Source organism: Lactuca saligna, chromosome 3 (assembly GCF_052625555.1).
Source record: "Lactuca saligna cultivar CGN05327 chromosome 3, ASM5262555v1, whole genome shotgun sequence".
Lineage (NCBI taxonomy): Eukaryota > Viridiplantae > Streptophyta > Magnoliopsida > Asterales > Asteraceae > Lactuca > Lactuca saligna.
The window spans coordinates 122471793-122497610 of record NC_136419.1 but is presented as its reverse complement, the minus strand read 5'-3'; the positions used below and the strand labels follow the sequence as shown (position 1 = coordinate 122497610).

The 25818-nt window shown below is 31.8% G+C and overlaps 1 protein-coding gene across 1 annotated transcript in view; it reads left to right on the top strand.

Moving 5' to 3' along the window:
- Positions 1 to 1161: 1161 nt before the first annotated feature.
- Positions 1162 to 25818, top strand: part of LOC145033923 (F-box/kelch-repeat protein At3g23880-like) — a 52905-nt gene continuing 28248 nt past the window's right edge. Inside the window, exon 1 of the mRNA XM_078982400.1 lies at positions 1162 to 2437. Coding sequence (XP_078838526.1) covers positions 1238 to 2437 — 1200 coding nt within the window. The 5' untranslated portion in view covers positions 1162 to 1237. The remainder of the gene's footprint in view (positions 2438 to 25818) is intronic.

The following is a 25818-nucleotide window of genomic DNA, read 5'->3' as shown; positions in this document are numbered from 1 at the left end:
AGGTACACTCCAGTTAACACAGAGGAAAATAATGAATAGTAGAGATGGCCCCAAATTTTGACAATATGTCAATAAAACCGGGAAAAACATGTGAAGTGGACTAAAAGACAGGCTCTTTGCTACTTCGTTCCTTCATAAATAATGAAATAAGTTTAGGGATTCAAAAGACCAATCCTCCTAAGGTATTTGTGTTATTTCCCCTTTTTCTTTATCTCATGCTTTTTAGCTTTTATAAACATAAAGGCTAAACACCGAAGAGTAATGTTTTCAAAATTGGATTAAGCCTAGTTTTGAATTCAGTTAGGACCTGGAAGGCTGGAACATTCTCTTTTGATTATTATCTTGATCCTTAGTTATGTTTGGTGCATTTGGTTGTAGATATGAGATAAGGATACTATCTCTTTTCTTCCTACCTTTGCAGATAACAAACTTTATCACAAACTTACTTTAAAGATGGTGAAGCCAGTGATGTTACATTAATGCATGGTAGTGTGTGATTTGTGAGATTCTTGGTCGTATCCTCTGCCTTGCTTTGAATTTAATCATTGATTAAATTGTATCTTTTAAATGTATTTTCTTAGTTCTATGTTTTTTAAATACTTAGGTACACATTTGTAATTGTATTGGACATTTTTTATGTATATATTAGACAATTGGTATGTTAATATGTATTACTTTTGCAGTTGAGTATTAGTATTATTACCCGATTAATTTAATGAGTTTTTTCTGCATTTTGTATACAAAAAAACTAGAATCTTTCTTATAAATTAAATCATTTAGTGACGGTCAGTGTCGGTCGGAAAATACGGTCAAACCTGGTCAAAGAACGTTCCATCGGTAATACGTCACAATCCGTTGTAAATCTGTCACAATAATTACCCATTTATGACAGAATACCACCGATGGTTTGTAGTGTTTTTCATCCACATTTTGAGGAAATCCTTTGAATCCTAAGCAACAAGAGCCTCTTCTCCTTGACCGAAGACCTCTTGAAATTGATCGGTTCAGCCTTATTTTCCGGTGGGGTTTTTACGGAAATCGTTGATTTGGTCACTTTTTACCACATTTTTTGTATAGATGTTCCTAAATCTCGCTTCTCGCTTCAGCTTATAAAAGTAGAAATCATAATTAATTATCAAGTAAACAAAAACTTCTTCTCCTTCTCCCTATATATACCTATATGGCTATATATATTATATCCCCACCCCACAGAGAAAACTAAGCAATATTATAGATCATGGCGGAGCCCCACACTCCCCGTAATACCATCACCACGAAGCTTCCATGGGAGATACTATTTTTACAGATACTTCCAAGGCTGCCGGTCAAAGCTCTACCCAATGCAATGTGTGTTTGCAAGAAATGGTACTTGTACCTCAAATCGGGAGCTTTTGCCAGCACGTACCATCACCACGTGGTTAGCAACGATGATCATCAAAACCACCACAAATATCTGGTTGTATCTACCACCCAACGACATATGTATAGCATCGACTGTGAAACACCTAAAGATGGTTTGGTGGTGGCCCGTAATTTACCATTTTTTTTACCATTTATGGGAAACATGTCGATCTTAACATCTTTGCATGGACTATTATGCATAGGCACAATCCAGCCCCAAAATCCTGGCGAATATTATGATCTTATTTTATGGAATCCTTTGACAGGTGACTATAAGATGTTGTCTGAACCTAAAAAGGGTTGTTATCACAAAGAATGTTACAAGATCTCTGAAGGTATATTCGGGTTGTATTATATCTCTTCTGATGACGACTACAGGCTTTTACGTGTAACCCATCATCTCAATATTTATATATACTCCTTGAAATCCAACTCATGGAGAATGGTTGAGTCAACAGCGGACTTCCAACAAAGGGCTTCCGAATGGACTTCGCGTGGAAGTTACTGGGAGCAGCCAAGTCATATTCTATTGAATGAAAAACTCAATTTCTTAAAACAAGTGGATAGAGGAGGAACCTTTATTCTCTCATATTCAGTTATGAGGTTTGACACGAAGACGGAAAAGTTCACAGAGATATCAATTCCCTCATTCGGTAACCAAATGACAAACTGTTTGGGTTTCATGGTTCTAGGAGGGCGCATCCACTTCTGTGTGGCCATTCTCATTGAGGAAGAAAATTATATGACAAATCGACGATATTATGAAATAATCGAGCTGTGGAGGATGGATGGAGATGGATATTGGACGAAGGTGTTAACTTATGGCCCGATGTCGTTTTTTCTTTGGGGTCGATCGATACTGCACTGGATGAGGAATGGAAATTTGCTCATACGACATCTAGACAGTGTTTACCTGTTAGATATGAAGAAGCATACCAAAGAAATGATCTTTACATGTCAAAGCATGGATTCCAAAATCCCTCCAACAGGGAAATACGTCGAAACTACCGTGTCACCCAATCAACGCCACGTATATGTATGAAGTAACATCTCCATCATACTATTTAAACCTTAATATTTTTTGTTTTATATATATATATATATATATATATATATATATATATATATATATATATATATATATATATATATATATATATATATTTGCAGCTAAACCCCCACCCCCCTCCAAAAAAAAAAAAAAAAAAAAAACCCATCAAAACCCAACCGTATTAAAATCGCAAATTTTGGTTTTTCACTTTAAATAACCGCAAATGTGGTTTGCGGTTCAGTTTGGTCTGAAAAACACACCGAACCACACCGTGCTCACCCCTATAGGATCCGGTTCCGGTAAGGAGTCAAAAAATAGTGAGGACTACTTAGGTGTAACGCTTTCGAATGTGACGCACGTCAGTGGTAATTAATACGGAATCGATAATTAAAATACGTGCGACGAATATCCATGGAATACCATATAAGTAGGGTTTATTAATTTTTTTCCGTTTTTTTCGTTATTTTTAAATATTATTATTATTATTATTTTTATATTAAGTTTTTTTCTTAAACACATATATACTCGGTTTTCAGAGTTTTTTTGGTTTTCTTTATACTCGTGTTTTTATTTATTTTTATTTTTATTTTTATTTTTTATATTTGTTGCTTTTTTTACATTTTTTTTTGATATTTTAAACAAAATATGAGTTTGATTTTTTAATGTTTAACAATTATAAAACTCTTAAATAATAAAAATATTAAGGATCATAATATCCATTCATACTATTTTTGAATCTTATTATTTCTTGATTATAAAATTTTTGAATTAAATTATTTTGAATCATAGTATTTTGGATAATATCATTTTTGAATTATATGATTTTGGATCAATAATATATTCAATTAAAAAAAGTATTTGTTCAAAAAAAATTTGGATCAATATATATTTTGAATCATTTAATTTTAAATCATAAAATATAGAATTAATTTTCATAAAATATTTGAATCAAAATATGTTTACATAATAACAAATTAAGGATCATAAAAATGTTGAATCATAACTTTTAATGAATCATAAATATTTTGAATTATCTCATTTTAGATCATATTATGTTCAATATTTTTTTAAAAATATTTATAATCTTTTACAATAACTTTTGGTATCTAAACAACCTTATTTAAAAAAAAAAAATCTTTTCAAAATTTCATAATTTATGATATCTAACAAACCTTTAAAATGATTTTTAATTAGGAGAAAGAAATTTTTCATGTCTTATTTTTATAAAAATTTAAAATCATTTAAACAAAATGTTTGTATCCTGAACACTATATTTTTAAATTTTTTTACAAACTTATTAAAATAGAATTAAGAAGAGCCCTATTATTGCTTTTTTGAATTTTGATAAAAAAATCCATTATATTTTATAAAAACAAATATTTCTTAACATTAAAATATGAAAAATTCAAAAAATTATTTTTTCAAAGTCACTAATATGTTGAGTAGAAGTAACCCTTATTTGCAGAAAATTTGTTCTATGATGTTTTATAAAATTCAAAGTTAAATAAATATTTTTTTTTCAAAATTTCATAATTGAGCTTATGTTGTAGATATTTAAAGTTTAAGGGCTTTGGTTTTTTTTTTTTCAGATTATATTTTTCAAAGAAAAAAAAGTTATTGTAAAAAATGATATTTGAAAAAACAAAAAAACTCATTAATCCATACGATGACACGTGTCCGCGTGTCACACCCAACATAGTGGAAACACCAGACTGAGTGACGTAGGGATAATTGGATCTCGGCAATGAGATATATTGAACAATACACAAAAATGTAACATAAATTATAATTTTATTTATTATAATATAAACGTTACATTGTTTTGATAAACCAAACATATATTTTAAACATAGTTAAACATAGAACAAACCGAAATAACTTCCAGCATTCTTCCATGACGACTCCCACTCATTCGAGTCTTTCTTTCACACTTATATCCCTGAGAATACATGTATTTTGAAAATGTCAACATAATGTTGGTGAGTTCACAGGTTTTATAAAGTTTTTGATTTAAAATCTTTTTATCTCTTAAAAGTCTTTCATTTAAGATATTTTATCGATCCTAACTTACCATGTGTTTTAGGATTTTTAACTGTTTCATTATAATTTGTTTTAGGATATTTTTATCAATCCTAATCTATTATAATATTCACTACTCGAAGACGTCCCTCTGGGTAGTTGATTACCTTAAGATTTTCGGGTAGTATTACCATGAGCCCCTATAATGGACACTACAGACTATAATCTCCCCACACGACGGTTCATCATGCGTCGAAAATAATTTAAATTAAGGAATTGTATCCTAACAGGATTATAGCTTCCAATCGCAGGTGGAGATGTTAAACCCTGTATAGATCTATACATATCTTTCTGGATCTCGCAAGATAAACGATTATAGGTCGAGGTAGCCGAATTTAATCAAGGCTAAATGATGAATAATAAAGCTCACTAACGCATTAACCTGAGTTGTTTTTAAATATTTTAAACTTTAACCTTTTAATAAAATTGTTTACCATAATTATATTATATATCTTTTATTATATATATGATAATTATTTACTTATTTCCCTAATAATTGTCTTTATATATATATATATATATATATATATATATATATATATATATATATATATATATATATATATATATATATATATATATATATATATATCTTTTAACCATATATACCCTAATTATGATTATTTTAAAAAACAGAATATTCAGGCAAAGTAACAACTAAGTACAATGCATATCCATATATTTGACTAACATTACTTCTAGGTACTAAGTTACCCTAGAAATTTGTCCATCATAACATCTAGGTGTAATCATTTATGTTTCTATTGGGTATCATAAGTTTTAGGCATAGTATCATAACTTAGAAATAGGCAATGTATATGTGGGTATACTATCCTAATATATCATGCTTTATAAAACTATCAATATTTGAAATATTTGATAAACCATTTGATAAGCATGTATCCCCCCCCTCCCTAAACCATTTAAAATAGTAAAATAGGGCCGTGAAACTCACCAGGAGTTATTGAAACCGCCGATGTTGGGTAGAATCGGGCTTGGGATTTCGACGACTGCTTCATGATCACAGCACTTCGAGATAGAGAGTGAGAGAGACTTGTGATGAGTGTGCAAACTGAGGCTTCACTATCCTCTATTTATAGTTGAGTTTTAGAGGCGCGTGTAGCGCAAATATCTTTGCTTGCTGTGCATGAACATTGTGGCTTCATCAAGAATAGTCCATGTTTCACTCCCCCACTTGGCCATGTCACTCACAATCTACTCGAATTTGGTTTCAGGTGCGTGTCGGGCATAGCGCGCACCTCACGTGCACTTAATGATTTTTAGAAAAATCATATATCTTTCGTGCAAGCTCCCATGTAAGCCCTCTTTATATCTATGTAACGATGTAAACTAGTACTACAACTTCCCTATAGGTTGCATTCGCTAGTTTTGACTTTTATTTTTAAGCTTAATGGGGGTAAGGTTAAATGATTTTAAAAAAAATCATTTCTCTCTCATAAAGATCCCGTTTTAAGCATTATTTATCTCAAAGTTCTAATATTAAGGAGTACTACGATTCTCTTTTTGACGTCACAAGCAAACACGCAACCAATCTCTTATATAATACCATTTTGACGTAAGTAATTTTAATTATGCGGTTCATTTTTACTTTTAACTAAATCTATAACTCCTCCAATCGGAGTCCGATTTTTATAAATTTTATATCTTTGAGATCACATTAACAAGTACTTTCTAACTATATTAATCGTTTTAAAAGTCGGTACACGTTTTTGGATGCTTATTTTTTATCATATATGTCGATTTAAGTCTAAATGTAACAACATATTTTATTATATTATGGAATAAATACATTTATTTTCTTACTCTTTCCTAACGGTTATCGGTGACAGAACTTTCTCGGTTGTTACACCGCAAGTCTGCTCCAGGGAGATGGCGACGCGTGTTTTGTGCATGCATTTCGTTCCAGCAACAAACCGCCATTTCTTTATTCAATTTTGACCCCCAAACATTTGCACTCTAATTGGAAAATGATCCTAGCTTTATTTATTTATAGAAAATGCCATTGGATGATATTTTTGTTTATTTATTAATTTTGATTCATCTCAACCACCCATTTAAACCAATAAACGCCAAGATTTATCCTCGCAGTCCTCACTATTTTTCGACTCCTCGCCCGATCCTAATATATATATATATATATATATATATATATATATATATATATATATATATATATATATATATATATATATATATATATAGTTGAGTTTTTATTTAAAGATTAATTTCAAGAACATAATATTTTAGCAACGGAAGACTTTAAAATTAGAATAAACATAAAACTAGTTTATACCCACCATTGATCTCCTTGCAAAGTTTGGAAAGAAAAACAACAATCAAAGAGGAAGAAGATGAAGAAAACAACATTTGTTGTATTTGAGTCCTCAAGGGGAGGCTTGGAAGTTGTATAAGAATGTGGAAACTTTGAGACACCAACATGAAACCAACTTGATATAGATGCTAGTACATTCACTATTAACTCTTAAGCTTAATGTTCATAACCAATATGAACTTCAAGAGAGAAAAAAAAATAAGAAAGTGTTCTTGAAAAGATAAAAAAAAAAAGAGAGAATCCACACACACATACAACTTACATTTTTGGAGTGTTAGGAAAGAAAGAATGAAAGCCTTTATATAAAGCATAATCTTTAACCATAAGTCCTTAACAGTTTAAGCAAATTATTTTCCCTACACCTAACTGTCTCCCGTACCTTTTATGACATGTATTCTTTTTATTATAGTAAGCAAAAGACCATAACTAGTCTAACTAGTTAGAGAAATTATATAAGAAAGTCAAAGTTTGATGAATCTTATATACTCTTTAATAAAATATAAAACTTAACTTTTGGGATAAACAAAAAAAGTCTTTCTAGTTTAAAAGATGTACATGACTTAATAAATCATATCATATGATATATTATGTTACTTGCTAATGAAAATTATAATTTCCAAGAAATAACTAATTTCCAATTAATTATAAGAGTTTATTTAATATTTATTAAAATCAATTTCTAATAAGTAACAAGTTGTTATTAGTGTGACCCATTACTATCATATGTTAATTAGAAATATCATTTTAGTATCACTCTTAAGCATACAAGATCTTTAAATCTCCCACTTGAACAAGACTGATATTAGATTGATATAGACAGTGGTGAACGTCTACCAGCATTTCACAACCCCCAACAACATACGACTTTGTGCCATTCTATCAACATCCAATTCCTAGAAGCTTAAATCTACAATTGGTGTATAACTTGAAGCTACAATTGGTGTATAAGGTAAGTTATCAGTTATGCCTTTTCCACAAACATCATCTGGTAAATGAGATACAGATCGCAATCAATCTCATCTGGTGTTCAACTTTTGGTAAGGCGTCTTAGATGTCTAACTCTCAACACATAAGAGGAACAAATCTCATCTTGACTACATAAGAGTCTTGCATAGTTTACACCACTTGAATATGGCCTTTATAATTACCTGGATAAGGATCAACATTTGACCATGTTAAAGCACAAAACTCCCTACATTTAAGACCCACTATGTGTATCAAGTGTTAAGGATACAAATATAGTACCTTTTAATCAAGTATCACTCATCACAATGATCCATGAGGTGATCTTGATGCGGGCCAGTTCAATACTAGTTCTCTGACAAGCACCTATGAAAGTTGGTTATAACTACTTTCCTACTTTCATCTAGTAAGAGTCAACCAATCCAATTCATATTAGTCTACTTTATAATTACTCCCAAAATTATAATCAAGTATGAAACTTTACAATAATAAGATTATTCATCGATTAAACATGTTAATAAAGAACACAACAAGTATTGATGTGATGATCATATTTAAATATATCAAAACATTATATAATACTTGTTATTACATTGTTCCAATATCCAAATACTAAATCAAAATTAAAATCCCATTTCTAGAATAATAAAGTCTTATTATAGCTAATGTTTGACCATTCATGCTTAGCTCAAAATAAGGGCTTTATTAATGGGCCCGACTAAATTTATTTTGTGTGAGTTTTGTGAATACTACCATCTCTATATTTCACTTTACTCTAAGTATAATTAAATGTATTGGAGAATATGATTGATATTCTTTCATGACATAGAGTCTCTTAGCTTGGTTATGTATACTCTCGAAGTCAAAAAGATTTCTATGTGTGAGTTGTGTGAGTTTTGTGAATACTACCATCTCTATATTTCACTTTACTCTAAGTATAATTAAATATATTGGAGAATATGATTGGTATTCTTTCATGACATAGAGTCTCTTATCTTGGTTAAGTATAGTCTCGAAATCAAAAAGATTTCTATGTGATCCTTGAATGGAAGAAATCAACATAGTTTTTCAATGAACTCATTCATCCAATCATATTTGATTTCTACTTCTAAAGTAGTGTATCCTTCTTTTGTATAGATTGTGTACTTATGTTTTGCTTGGACCTCATTCCCAGAAAACTTACTCATCATTCCTTAATTAAGTCCTAATCCAATTATAATTCATAATTATCTTTATTGTTTAGAAGTCAGCATCTTGTGTAGTTCTTTACACAAAGATCCCTTTCTAAATTGATTATCTCACATACATTCTCTTAGTTCTTCTAAATTACTCTTAGAATGTTCCTATAGTCACCCGTTAACTTAACCATGTATTCATTTGGTATATTATGGTGTACTCATCGGATAATCATATACCTAGTCTTGTGCATAATATGACATAAATGATGGATTCATTTGCCAAGCAAATATAATCTAAATCAGTTCAGCTAATTTAAACCTATGATTTAGGTCCTTTTGCGGCTAGCTCAAAATAGTGCCATGTGACAATGCCAAGAATCTTCCAAAAGAATATTGTGTCTTAATCCCTTTCAAGATATTGCAAAAACATGTATAAAGGCATAAAACTTTTAACTTTCATCTTTGTCTATCTCTATAGATTTTACATTCCAAGAATGTGTCTTGTCCTTCCTAAGTCTTTCATCTTAGAAACACATTCTGAGTCAAGATAAAAGTCATTTCATAATTAGAATGTAATTTCTCATGATTAAATATGTCTCATTCATACAAGATAAGGAATATCACTATTCTCCCACTAGTTCTTAGTAAACACACATGTTCCCTTCATTTTGATATAAAAATACATCTTCTATATTCATATTAAAATTATGATTCCAACCTTTGAGATGTTTTCTTTAAATCCAAAAGTGATTTCAAGATTTACACATTTTGTCAGCATAGCATGGATTAAGAAAACCTCCAGACTAAGTTATATAGATATATGTTGGGTGTTTATTCAAAAAATTCTATTTCAAAAACGGTAAAAACGGCAACGGAAGCTTTATGATTTTTGAATAAAACTTAAACTTATTTTACCCACCAAGGATCTTTTGGAAGACATAGAAAGATTAAAACAACCATGGAAGAAAAGTGTTAAAACCTTTGAAGACTTTGGTTCTCATGGGATATTGGATGTTGATGAATTGTGTCAATAAGCTCTAAGTTAAGCTCTCTAGAAGTATCCACCAAAGGAAGAATAAAACCACCATAATATGCTAGTATAACACTTTTAATTTGTTTTTCATAAGCCTTAGAAATATATACCAAATATATGTTTAAAGCTGAACCAACAAAGGGACTTTTATCTAGCACCAATTGTAAGAGAAAGAAGTGGGAGCCTTCTTAATCATGTTTTTGAGCCTCAAAATGAAGAAGAAAATGATCCAAGAGAAATAGTTCCAATTCCTGCAACACTCTAAATTTTCAAGCAAAATTTTCATTTTTTAAATCACATAAAATCTAGAATCTCATATCTCAAAATCCCAAATGTATAAATTATTCAAAACACAAGACCATAAAATGTTTGGTAATATCCCAGAATCCTCAAAAACATAATCTCAAACTAGTGTGTACAATCAAGCCGATGCCTTCCCGCGATCCTGAGAAGTACCTGAAACATATATCACACAACACTACAAGCACGAAGCTTAGTGAGTTCCCCAAAATACCATGCACAAATAATTAGCCACTCATGGCTATATCTCAATAAGGACCCTCCGGTCATGTGTCTCAGTGAGGATCCTCCAGTCTCACAGCTCGAGTCGGACCCTCCTGTATGGTATCTCAATGAAGACCCTCCGGTCTCACAACTCGGTTTGGAACCTCCGATCCTAACTCAATAAAGCACAAAAATAATGTACAGCATAAATCACAAAGACAAAATGCATGATATCACATAACTCAGTATAAGCACATAAGACCCTCCGGTCAATAACTCAAATAAGACCCTCCGGTCAATAACTCAAATAAGATCATCCGGTCACACAATATTACCACTCAGTTAAGTATAGTGAGAAGACTCACCTCGTAAGCCAAGAAAGTATGTCTCGTACTCAACGATCAGTCTCGACTCCACCTACATATGTCATAATCATCTCCAATTAACACTTTATAACAACAACTCAAAAGATTTTAAGCTAACCCCTTTACTAACTCTTGGAAAGGGTGAAAATACCATTTTACCCTTCCATGGTCTCCATAATCCATAACATGAACAAACCCTAAAAGTCAACAAAAATCAACACTCGAGTCAACAGTCCGTGTTGACCCAACTCGTCGAGTCCACCTATGCGACTCGTCGAGTCCCTCCTGTTCTCAGAAAATCAGGAAAACTCCAACTCAACTCGTCGAGTTGTCTCATCAACTCATCGAGTTTGCACGTGTTCAGACTATAGGGGAAAACCCTAACCGACCGTCGAGTTGGCTCGTCGACTCGTCGAGTCCCTCTAGTCCATTTTCTCATTCAGACATTTATAAGCAGAACTAAGGCCCCATACTCAAGATCTAGCCTTCCAAGGCTGAAATATCACGTAAAGTTGCAAGCTTTACGTCCATGCATGGCATCTAGGGCTCAAAATGCCATAACAAGCTCTATAGAGGATTTAATACATGGAAGCTGGCCAATAGCTTGATAAAGCTTGAATCTTTAGGCCCAAGGGACCTAATCATGTCCAGATATTAAGTCTCAACTCCATGGCAAGCCCAAACAACATAAGGACCTAAACAAAGGATGGAAGTGACCATAAACTCCCTAGGGAAGAGATCTAACCAAAAAATGATCAAGGCGATAAATTTTTACCTCCAAATAGTATCTAGCACTAAGATAACACCGGATCCAGGGGCTTCTTCTCGTTCCAACCCTTTTTCTCTTCAATTTTCTTCCAAAAATGCCCTAGACCATACAATATTATCCTTCCTCTCTCTCTCTCTCTCTCACAAAGATGAATACAGTTGGATTAGGATTTCTCTCAGTGTGTCAAAATGATAAGGGAGGTGGAAATGAAGGCTTAAGGTCCTTTAAATAGGGTACAAACCCTGAAAATTAGGGTTTTCACACTCAGCACCTACTCATCGAGTTGGGGTCCTCCAACTCATCGAGTAGACTCTAAAAATCATGTGGCTATCTCCATCTCTACTCAGCGAGTTGGGGCCTCCAACTCGTCGAGTCGCCTTGAAAAAATGAATATAACTTAATTAAATACTATACCTGGGACTCAGGATGTTACAATTCCCATGAATGCCATACTTTTATCTTTACTAGAAAGCATAAATAGGAGACACAAAAGGTGAAAGGAGTATGGCTATGTCTAGCATGCATGGGGGATATAATAAAGAAATGTAAAAGCATTTCTAGCCCATACATGTCCCTATTTCTATGGGGAGACAAAAGTAATACATGGAGTATCATACACATAAGTTCATGACTACATTATATATATATATATATATATATATATATATATATATATATATATATATATATATATATATACACCAACTTTATATAAAAGGCTTTCAAATATATAAATTAATTCTATATATAACATATAGCTATATATATACTCTAACTAGTTTAGTAAGATATAAATATAACTTATAAATAATCATAGTTTGTGATATATTTCATAAGTTGTAATTACTCCAATAAACATTATATCCATAAATAATAAATTCCCAATTACTAAAATATTATTTTTGTAAAATAATAATTTTCCAAGTAAATACAAGTGTTGATATATTTATTAATAATCAAATTATATTAATAAATAATCTACTAGTACTAACTTGCTATAAGGTGTGACCTAATAAGATCATATATTATTAGCAATATCATTCAATAATAAGTCTTTGGCATACAAGGCCTTTCAATTTACCACTTGCACAAGATTCATCATAGATTTATATAGGCAGTAGTGAACGTCTAGGAACATGTCACTACCCCCAATAACACATGACGGATAATGCCATCAATCAGCATCAAATTCCTAAAAGCACAAAGCTTTAGTTGATGTATTAAGGTAAGTTTTTTAGTTATCCCTTTGTTACAGACATCCTATTGAACATGAGAATTGGATCACAATCAATCTCATTTAAAGTTCAACTTTAGATAACGTACGTTAGATGACTAACTCTCAACACATAAGAGGAACAAATCCTATCTTGACTACATAAGCCTTTTGCATAGATCATACCATACACCAAAATGGCTTTTATAACTACCCAGTTAAGGACCCAAATTCGACAGTATCAAAGCATAATACTCCCTATACTTAAGTCCCGCTATGTATCTCAGGTGTTAAAGATACAAAGATAGTACCTTTTAATAGAGTATCACTCATAACTGTGATCTATGTGTTGATCTTGATGCGAGTCCATTCAATACTAGTTCTCTGACAAGTATCTATGAAACTTGGTTACAACCACTTTCCTACTTTCATCTAGTGAGAGTCAACCAATCCAATTCATATTATTCTTACATTATAATTGATCCTATAGTTATAATCGACAATGAACTTTTAGAATAATAAGATTATTCATGGATTAAACATTTTAATATGGAACACAACAAGTATTAATGTGATGATCATGTCCCAATATATCAAAACAATTTAATAGTTGTTGTCTTAATGTTATAATATCCAAATACTAAATTCAAATCAAATACCATTTCTACAATAATGAAGTCCTATAGCAGAAGTGTGACCATTCAAACTTAGTTAAAAGATATGACTTTATTAATGGATCTAACTAAATTTAGTTTGTCTTAATTTTGCGAATACTGTCATCTCCATATTTGACTTTACTCTAAGTATAATTAAATATCTTGGAGAACATGATTGGTTCTCTGATGTGACATAGAGTTTCTTAGCTTGATTAAGTACAGTCTATTACTCATAAATGATTTCTAGATTATCACAGAATGAAAGGATTCAACCTAGTTTTTCAATGATCTAGTTCATACAATCATATTTGATTTCAACTACTAAAAAGTAGTGTATTCTTATTTAGTAGATTGTTCTATTTTGTTTTGCTTGGACCTCATTCCAACTAAACTTACTCTTCATTCCACAATGAATTCATAATCCAATTATAATTCATAATTATCTATGTTTGTTTAGAAGTCAAAATCCTATGTAGCTCTTTACATGAAGATTTTATCCTAAACTGATTATCTCATACATTCTTTTAGTTCTTCATAAGTACTCTTAGAATGTTCTCATAGTCATCCAGTAACTTAACCATATATTCAATTTGTGTCTCATGACATGACGTAAATGATGGATTCATTGGCCAAGCAAATAGAATATAAATCATTTCATCTAACTCAAACATATGTGCTAGGTCCTTTTAAGACAGACTCAAAATGATGTCATGTGACAATGCCAATAATCCTCCAAAGGAATCTTGTATCTTGACCTCTTTCAAGATATTGTTAAGTCTTGCAAAACAATTTAAAATTTTTAACATTCATCTTTATCTATCTCTATAGATTTTACATTTGAAGAATGTATATTGTCATTCCTAAGTCTTTCATTTTAGAAACACTTTTCAAGTCATGGTGAAACGAACATGCATATTCGGAATGTAATTTCGAATGATTAATTATATCTCATTCATACATGATTAGGAATATCACTATCATCCCGCTAGTTCTTAGTAAACACAAATGTCATCTTCATTTTTATTTAAAAGTACACCTTGTATTTATATATTAAAATGATGATTCCAATCTTATGATGTTTGCTTTATATCCACAAGTGGATCTCAAGCATCACACATTTTGTTAGGATAACATGGATTAAGAAAACCTCCATGCTAAGCTATATACATATCTTCTCGTAGATGTCTATTAAGAAAAGCAGTTTTTCCTGAAATCTATTTGTCATATCTCATATTAAGAATATGTAGTTATGATAAATAAAATCCTTGTGGATCTAATCATAGCTACTTGTGAAAAAGTTTGATCATAGTCAATTTCATGAGTATGATAAGGACCACAGTTAATGACACGAGTATGGGAAAACCCTTTTATAACAAGTATTGCCAAATATGTATAGATTTCCATGTATAAATACTTTCTAGAATAATCTCTTACTCCTTCTATCCTTGCAATAGAGAGGATGATTATTCAAGCTCATACTTGATTACTATACATGGATTACATCTCAATGTTCATGACTCTAAGTCTTTTATATCATTTTGGTGGTAGATAAAGTTTCCAGAAACCAACAAGAACTCATCAATGAGAGATTGGACATTTCTCAAGTCATAGATGATTTCTACCATTAATGTGAATAGTTTGTGTTTATGAATAACTGTAATTCAAGTTCAATAATTCCTTATTGAAACTAGAGCCAACAATTGTTACATCAGGCTATGGTTCTTGAGCTGCTTCAAGTTCCATGTGCTTTCCACATGCTTTCTGCTAACTAAACATTCATAGGAATGAGAAAACTTATTCATGGTGGGTTTGAACAAAATAATCTAAATGCCCTTTTAGAGTATTCTATAATTATGTAATTAGTTGGTGTTTATATTCAAAATACAATTAATAGTGATTGAAGTACTATCCAAAAAATATTAAAGGATGACATTTCTACCAATTAGAAATTAAACTATATTAGGTAAAGTATAATTCATCCTTTACTTTCACAAAGCATTTAGATGGTATTACTGGGTTGTATCTTGTTCTTAGTCTTACGCATTCATTAGAAAGGAAGTCATACACCAAAGTGTATAGTTCCTTAATAATTATTTTCTCTACACTTTAGTAAAAATATCATTAGGAATCTCTTTTATATATATATATATATATATATATATATATATATATATATATATATATATATATATATATATATATATATATAAGATTCACAATCTTAAATAGACTACATTATCTTCCTTCAAAGACCACTTTCTTGAAGTTGGAATATGTGTATTTCATTTAGATAATAAATATAACAATATCACAGATAAGTTTGATTTAAAACAAGTTTTAGTCAAAAGTGCTTCTATATAGAACTTAATTTTATTTATTAATATATTGATATTTACTTTATAATTCTATTAAGGATCTAGTCTCATAAAGAGAAGTTAATCATTTCAAAATATGAATATTATCATTAAGGAAAATGATTAAGTAACTAATTAAGCATTTAAATAGAACAAGTGAGACTTATATATTTAGACATGCTAAAATTAAAACATACGTTTTTCTAAAACAAGAATTGTTCTATATTATAAGTAATTTATGTTCTAAGCATAAATAATAAACTAAACTTCAAGAGTGTAGTTCCAACTTGTTTGTGCTTAGCAAGTTACTCTTCTGTAAGTATCTGCAATCAAGTTACAAATATTAGATTAACATTTAAGTACCAAGTACTTGAGTGTTATATGAAAAGTATGAGTTCTATCCAGTAGATACCTAATATACTATTCACTTCCAGACTTTCTTTCTAGATAAGAGGAGCAATGCATCGTCTAGTGCCCAGTTTCTCCACAAAAGAAAAAAGATCCATCTATGTGGACCTTATTGGATTTCTGACTTTTAAAAGTGTCCAGTCCATAAAACATGGGCCTCTTAGATCACACAAGTTTAGCCTTGCACTATTACAACAAAGTATCAACGTATTTATTGGAATATTGATTAATCTGTTATATCATTAGATATATATCTAAATTATCAAAGACTTCCTATAAGTCATGGGTAATTGTTTCTAGTATGTTGTTAGAACCATCTTGAGCATCACAATGATACCTTTACTAGGTATCATGTTCAGTTCTATTGCTCAGAGCAAGTTGTTTTAGGAGTAGGACCTTTAAGTGTATACAACTTCACATCTCTCACGAGATTGTGTCTCAAGACATGAACCCATTAATTGAATTCGTATCTATTTGAATGTTATTGTTTTATTAAGTCTTTAAATAAAATGAAAATTCATGGTAATGAGAGTGGTTTATTTATATCTACAAAATGTTTTAACAATAATCATTTAGTATTTTCAATATTCAATCTTTAATAACTAATACCCTTTTAGTATCCAAAAAACGTTAATTATCAAAGTCTAGAATCCAAGTTACAAAACAAATAAGTGGTTAGGTATCCTTTATTCCATTCATCCGAATCCAACCCGGTAGATATCGATTATTAATTATATCTTACCATATAATTCCTTGATTTATGGGATCGCTAATAACAAATTTAATTAGAAATGGTTGATCATATCTATACCTCGCAACTCTCTTGCTTAGGTATCCTTTATCACAAGAGATTTCCGTTCAAATTATCCAATTTGAAAAACTTGTGTAATCGGCCTATAACTTGGTTATAGAAATCACGGGAACACCTCGTCCATCAAAAGATAACACTAAGTGGTTAGATATCCTTTATCCCACTAGCGCATACAAGAGATATGTGATTATTCTTCAAGAATGATTGCATAGATTTGAGGTTTGTAAGTGGTCTTTGATGTTTTTATAATTATAGTTTAGAAAACATATTATATTATGATTGTAGCATGAATCCAATAAACCATGATATACTTTAATAAATCTTATTGTTAGGGGTCTGAAATGGCGTCGACCAAGTCCTCACACGATGGCCTGGAGTGCCGCAATAGAATGCCTGGTCCTGGAGGACTGAATGCGCTTTATGGGTAAGGTTGCGCCCTTTCTAACACTAATTGGTTTTAGATCAACCGGTAGCGCTGATGCTCAACAAGTGGTATCAGAGCCAGTGGCGAGGGTTCTATTCTCTTAGGGAGCAATTTCTGAGGGGGGATTGTTGGGGGTCAGAAATGGCATCGACCAAGTCCTCGCACGATGGTCTGGAGTGTCGCAATAGAATGTCTGGTCCTGGAGGATTGAATGCATTATATGGGTAAGGTTGCGCCCTTTCTAATCTCACAAATAGAAGTTAAACATTTCAAAATATGAATATTATTGTTATGAAAAATGATTAAGTAAATAATCCAACATTTAAATAAAAAAACCGAGACATAAATTTAAACATGCTAAATTAAAACATACATTTTTCCAAAACAAATATTGTTTTACGTTACAAGTACTTTATGTTCTAAGCATAAATAATAAACTAAACTCCAAGAGTGAAGTTCTAACTTGATTGTGCTCAACTGGTTACTCTTCAGTAAATATCTGCAAGCCATTTACAAATATTAGATAAACATTAAGTACCAAGTACGTAAGTGTTATATGAAAAGTATGAGTTCTATCTAGTAGCACTACTAGAAAAACAGCTTTTTACGATGCGCAATGTGTGTCGTAAAATGCTCAGACGACGCGCAAATGCGTGTCAAGGAAGGCCCTATCATAACGAGAGACGACACGCTTTTGAGCGTCATCTATAGACAACACGCATTTACGACGCTCATTTACGACACACAATGTGTATCAAGGAAGGCCATGTCATAAATGAAGACGACACACATTTGCGTGTCGTAACCTTACGACGTGCGTTTAGGACACGCATTGTGTATTATTATAGCCTCTGTCATGAATGAAGATGACACACATTTGTGTGTCAAAAACTTTAGCAACCATTTACAATATGCATATACGACGTGCCTTTACGATACTCTTTTACGCATAATACAAAAATATAGAAAAATATATATATATATATATATATATATATATATATATATATACCAAAACAATCAATTTCATCCAATAACATCATGTCAAAAAATTGTAATACATTGATATTAAAGGGATTTGATTGTACATTGTTATTAAGAGGTTTTCGCCTAACTATATAACCTAATCCTACATTGCTATAAAGGGGCACCTTCTTGTTTCAGTAACTCATCATTAGGCTGTCTAAAGAAGCTCTGAAACCCTTCATGTATCCAACCAATCATCATGTCTCTTAGCTTCAATATCAATCCCAACTCTTCATCAAAAACAACACGGAAATCCTACACAATAATCATGTCAGTTGTATAATATCAATATCAACTAATTAATAATACACATGGTATGTATGAGAGTGGAATCAAAATAATCTACTAATAAGAGTTTTATATTGTCTTGAATTAAAGTATTTTTGGTGGCCTCAAGGAAGGCCCTATCATACACATTGTATGTATGAGAGTGGAATCAAAATAATCTCCTTGCCTGTGCCATCCTCCTTTTGAATTTGCAGGAGAATGTCTGGTTGTTCAAATCAGAAAAGAAAACCAACCAAACCATTACATTGCTGTGATTTGCATTTATCCCTACAATTTAACTTTAATGGCATTAAAAAAATATGCATGAAATAAGTTATTATTTCACCTGTTCAACCAACAGACCATTGTGCTGCCTCATTTTGTCAACCACTTCCTAAGCTGCAGTCTTCCTCAAATTTCTCTTGATAATAAAGAACAAGATGTTAACAGATAGCATAACTGATGTATTGAGAATATTAAAAGAGTAACACAAAATTATCTCACACCAAGAGTATTATCAGTTGTACTTCCTGCCCTAAGGATTTTGTCTTGTAAACTCTTATCCTGTATGGAAAAACATATGGGGTAATACTCAAAGAATCACTAATTTATATCAAAATAACATAACAATAGTCTAATGACCTAATCCATTATTTTCATTGTAACTTGAGAAGTACATGAAATAGGAACCAAACATAGACCTCTACTCTTAATATCTAGCTTTGTATCTCCTTTATCAAAGTCTTAGAATTTAATTCAAAATTTAAAAGTTTCAATTAAATTTTCAGCCTAGTTATAATAAATACAACAAAATTTGTTCTAAACTTTAATTGGTTGGTGAATTTTAAAAAGTACCAGAGAAAGACATGGAAATAGCTCCTGATCATCATTGTAATAACATTGAAATGAATAATACAAAATTTGTTCTAAACTGTAATAACCCCCAACAAGCACATGATATGCATAAAATCTCAATCAAATTCCACTAACAAACCAAATCAACTTACCAGAAAAAAAATTCTTGATGAAGACAAAAATTACCTCTTGATTAGAATAATAACCACCATATTGCTGAGTGACTTCACAGCTTGATACCTTAGTTGATCAAGCAACAAACCTAAGTTCATACTTGATTCAATTGATAAATCACTAACATTAAGTATGAGATCCCCTCTATGAAGCCATGTTATGTTAAATTCATCCGACATCTCTACAGCACAAGTAATCAGACAAAAATCATCATCAATACTCAATAACCATGCAAAAGAACAGATAACTTATTGATAATGGAGGATAAATACCTCCATAAGTTTGATCTTTCAGGTGGTTCAGAAGAGGCACTTGGATCAGCTGTATATAAAAGGTTTAGATGAGATCGTTGGTGAGGGAAAAGAGAAGTTTTTTTTATTTCGAGCTATGACGTTTTTTTTCTACAAGTCATTTGCAAGAATGATTGGAAAGAGATGAAAATACTCACAGCCACTACAGGGGCCCATATGCTCACTAAGGTAAGAGAATTATTATTATCTGCAAAGGACAAAGGATAAACACAAAATTAGCACTCCTTTGACATATCTACAAAATGGAAGTGGCAAAGTTCTTATCAGATACAATAAGTGATCTAAAAATAAACAAAAACCAAGTGAAATGTATAGAAGATTCAAGGCTTACCCTTTGAGACAAGATCACGCCAGGAATATTGCAGCCTAGGATGGTCCTTGATAATATTGGTGGGCTCCACCAATGGTCGAATCTGGAAAGTTAAGAATAGACAACATAACAATGGGCTACTAACTTAACAAAATATAATGACAATCTTGTAGAAAAACTGCTAAAATAAACACACGAAAAAACTTGTATCTCATGCATCATAATTTTCCTGAAGGAAGTAGGTGAGAGTAAACTTGCAAGCAAAGACCACCAACCAGTAAAGCACATATCTGTAAACATTAAGCACAAAGAGTAAGGACTTAATTTAGGTTTAAAACATGTACAAGTAAAGAGAAAATGGCGCTAATAAGGCATGGAGCAAAACCTTATGTAATCCATTGGCCTCTCATAACGACCAGGACCAAAAAAATATCGCTCCTGGATGACAAAAAAAATTTATAGAATAAATAAAGAACTTAAGATGCTTGTCATATAACAAGAAACTGAAACCAAAGTCCAAGAATGGAAAAGTACCTCATAAATCCACTTAAAAAATTGGAAGAATGAGTTATCCAAATTTTTGAGATAATGAATGACAGGCTGGAAATTTTAGTAGCATTGCAAAGAGTAAGCAAATCATGGAACTGAAGAACAGTGTATCCAAGGGTAGTATTGGTACCAGTGAGGTTTTGTAAAGTGGTAGTGTTTGAATTTAATGACACCATTATTATCATAGAGAATACATGCATACATACATACATACATACACAAGTGTTAAGTGGTGAGAGAAACATAACTTCATCCATCTTATGGCAGTAAATTCATTAACAACAATTGCACTTTGTGCATATGATAAAGGTGACATCCAAAAACCCCATATCCACCATGGATTAATCATATCTGAAAGAAGATAATTGAATTTCTTTGAAAATTAAACTGAAAACACTTTAGCAATTTAATTACCTTTGGGCATGATAAATCCACCCAACAAGAATACCACAAGTAGGGCAGCTGAACCGAAAGTATTGGCAATGATCACATTTCTTGCAACTACAGCCAATGTACGAAAGATACCTAAATCCATATGGTGCATTGAAAACAGAACAAACACATAACGGAAAAACCTGAGAAGAATTCAAGTAATCAAGTCATAAGGGCATGTCAAGATTCTAGTGACAGAAGTTATAAGAGGAAATAAATAGGGCATACCTTCCTACACTAGGGGAAAAGAAAACAGTGTAATACACTATAATAGACCATACAATAGCTTCAACAACGGAGTAGGGAACACGGAGAATCCAACTAGAAACAGACCAAGCCCATGCAGATAGAAATTATTATCCCTTTGCTTGTAAAATACAGATAGTCGGAATATCATAAGTGGGAGTTCTAAAAATCCATTTAACATCATGTGAACAAATGCAAAGAATAAGCATCCAAGATATAGGCTTCCATCTATTACATCTGTGTGATGTAATCTTGTCCTTATAAAGAGTGTGTATGTAATAAATCCGACAAATGCAACCTGTAGGTCATGTGATAGATAAATATTATGTCACATTTCCAAATCACACAATCAGTTACAACTTACAAGCACAAGCATACCCTCTAGAGTTTGAGGGGTGTTAGAAGTTAATACTTTGTGTAATCTCTTTAAAGTCCATCCATGGAGGTTGTAGATGTTGTTGGTGGGGGCGTTTTCTGAGTAGTAATGGGGTATGTATTGAAATGGAGGTGTTGGTGTGTCCCAAAGTGGTCGTAAGAATGAAGATATGTTTTGGAATTCGGTGTGGTTGAAGATGGCGATAAAAGAAAGGGCTACGAGTATCAGAAGTAGAAGAAATGTGTACCTAATAAACCCTCGTTTGATGACATTCCGTCTTGCATCCATGATTTAGGGCTTTCTTTCACCTCATGATATACACAAATGGAGGATTATTAGTTTTGAGCCATGGATTATCTTGATTACAAACTCATCTCTAACATTCAATGCTTTTGCATTTCAATTATCAGATTATCAAAGATGCCAAATTAAAGTTTCAGATGCCAAATCTGAGTAAGTATCCGCCGAACCACCGAAAACCTCCCTTCTCTCTCTCCCTTATCTCCCCCTTGCTTCTCACTTGTGTACGCTCGACCTATCTTCTCTTCCGTTCGTTGGACCGGTCATGGCTTGCCTCCTCCGTCTGGAGACCTTTGTGCACCACACCACCACCTCTGTCCACTCTTTTTCTGCCGTTCGCATATCTTTATAATTGTACGCGAGTGATTGGCCTATGTACATGTGAAGACACTGGTGAGGGAGGACGCATCGTGCCCTAAGTTGGACTCACCTAGATGGATTAACAATTGGGGCATAATAATTTGATTTATTACCAATGGGATCTTTGAGTAGGTGAACTGTGAAGAAAGTTATGGGGGCTAGGTTTCCTTTACGATTTTAGGCTTTGATGAAATGTGTTAATCGAACAAGATTTTTGTTGAAATCGAACCTAGGGCTTGTAAGTACAACAAACAATCACGAGAAACCTTCATCGCCAGCGAGGTGGGTGATGGAAGAGAGATTGTAGATGGAAGAGAAAGTGGAGATGGAAGTGAACGAGAGATGGAGACGGAACCAGACCTAAATCGCCATGACGGGTTTTCGACTTTTCTAATTTTTGGGGAATTCCTTTTCCTGCTACTAAAGATGAAGATGTGCACATTTCATTAAAAAAAATATAAAACGACATGATTTCATGACGCTCTTTTTATGATAGGTGCCCTCCGTGTTTTTTTTTGTAACACTAATTTTAGGGCACGCAAAAATGCGCGTCCTAAAACCTTCACATTTTGGGAGATCTAACATTATTGTTAGGGTACACACTTTTGCGTATCATAAAACAGCGCGTGTCATGGTTTGCGCATCATTAAAGGGTATTTTTCTAGTATTGTAGATACCTGAAGTACTAGTCTCTCCATACTTTCTTCATAGATAAGAGGGAAAGTTCATCTTCTAGTGTCCAGTTTCTTTGCAGAAGAAACATTATCCATCATTGTGGGCCTTCTTGAATTTCTTGGGCCTAAAGGTGTCTCTTCCTTGAACTTGGGGCCTCTTAGATCACACAAGAATACTTCTTTTCATCTTTGCTTACTTCCAATGTTTGAGCTGGTTCAAACTAGATGTCACTACATATTTGGAATATCTTTGTAACCTGGCGATACATATGAAATACATTTAAGCCTTCAAGCTCTTTCCAAAAGTCAGTAATGAATGTACCCATGATATTCTCGCATACATCATCGGAATCACATTTATGTATCCACCAGATATTATGTTCATGTAATTAGTACAAAGAAGGTGGTTCAAGAATAGGATATCTAATGACGTATAATTCTTCATTTCTCTCGATATTTTCTTTCAAGGAACGAGTCCATTCGTTGATATTTTGTATCCAGTGAATGGTATGGTCTCTCGTAGATATATAAGTTCAAGGTGATGTATGGTTATGAGATTGGATTTAGTTATCATCTACAAAAATTTAGCAAAGTAGCATTTTCAATATTTAATCTTCAATAATTAATACCCTTTTAGTTTCCAAAAACATTAATTATCAAAGTCTAGGATCCAAGTTACAAACCAATAAATGGTCAAGTGACCTTTATCCCATTCATTTGAATCCAACCCGATAGATATCGATTATCAATTATATCACAGTATATAATTCCTAGATTTACTGGATCACTAATAACAAATTGAATTAGACATGTTTGATCCCATCTATGTCTCAAATTTCTTTTGCTTATGTGACCTTTAGCACAAAAGATTTCCGATCAAATCATCCAATTTGAAAAGCTTGTGTAATCGGCATATTTCTTAGTTAAAGAAATCATGAAGACACACCAACCATCAAAAGATAACACTAAGAGGTTAGGTGACCTTTATCCTACTAGTGTATTAAAATATGTGCGAGTGTTCCTTAAAGAGGATTGCATAGATTTGCTATTTTTAAGGGGGTTTTTTGTTTTATAATTAGTTTTAAAAACATATGATATCATGGTTATTACATGCATAAAATAAACCATGTTACCAATTTTCAAAAAGAAAATCACTTTTAAGGTTCTATATAAAAAACTAGTTTTTTATATAATATGACGCGATTCAGTTTTAAATTTAATACCCGGTATTAAGATTGAGTTTGGGCATTTTCGAACCTTTGTAAACCTTTTAATAAAACTTCATTTTATGAAATAAGGTTTGAAGTTTGATAAGTTTATAAATCTCTATTTCAAACTTATATAAATTTTAATTTTGAAATTTACCGTTTGCTAGTTTTTAAACGATAAAACTCATTTTATTTTTTGAAATTATTTTATCATCTTATGTGAAAGGTAAATCTCATTAAAATCAAACTCCTTGTGATGTTTATGTATGTTTAAATATTATTTTGCATTTGGAAAAATTCATTTATTAACCATAACACAATAATAACAACATAAAATAAACAACAAAATCATGCAAGAACATATGCACATAAATCAACCGTCCAATGACATTCTTGTGAGCCAACACAAAAATCTCAAATCCATTCATAAAGGGACATTTAAAGGGACCAAAATATCTTCTAGTATTGTTGTTGTTGAACCTCCCACTAGAGAAAACATTTATTACTTGCAAAAGTTGAAAATCTACTTGAAAGGTAAATAATTCAGCTGCATGCAACACTTTTCATAAAAGGTTGCAAAAAGTGTTGTATTAGCTCAAACATCCTTTAAGGGAACTGCCAACAATGACAGCTTTAGCGACAGTTTCAGGAAATGTCACAATTTTCCCTGCACGCTTATGAATTGCGAAAATCACCTTTTGATTTTTTAAAAATGATGGCATCTTCATTTCTTGTTACATTTTTGTACAAATAAATTATTTCTACTAAACTATTACTACTAAAAATAAACAAAGAAAATTAATCTATTTAATTATTACATACCATATAAATAAATAAATATTACAATTATTTTTAACAAAACAACAATTACAACAACAAAATGGTCCATGACTAGTTTATGAACATAATACATACAAACATATACAAAAAACAACACTTGTGTTTCTAAGACAACTTTAAATGATAAAATATGCATGAAAACGTTTGTCAAAAAAAGTAATTTTAAAGATGTCAAAGAAAATATATATGAATTTATTTTCTAACAAAACAAGTTATCCATATTTTTCAAAAATCATAAAATCTAACCAAACTTGTAAGCATTGATCTGATACCAATTGTTTAAAATTAGAATAAACATAAAACTAGTTTATACCCACCATAGATCTTC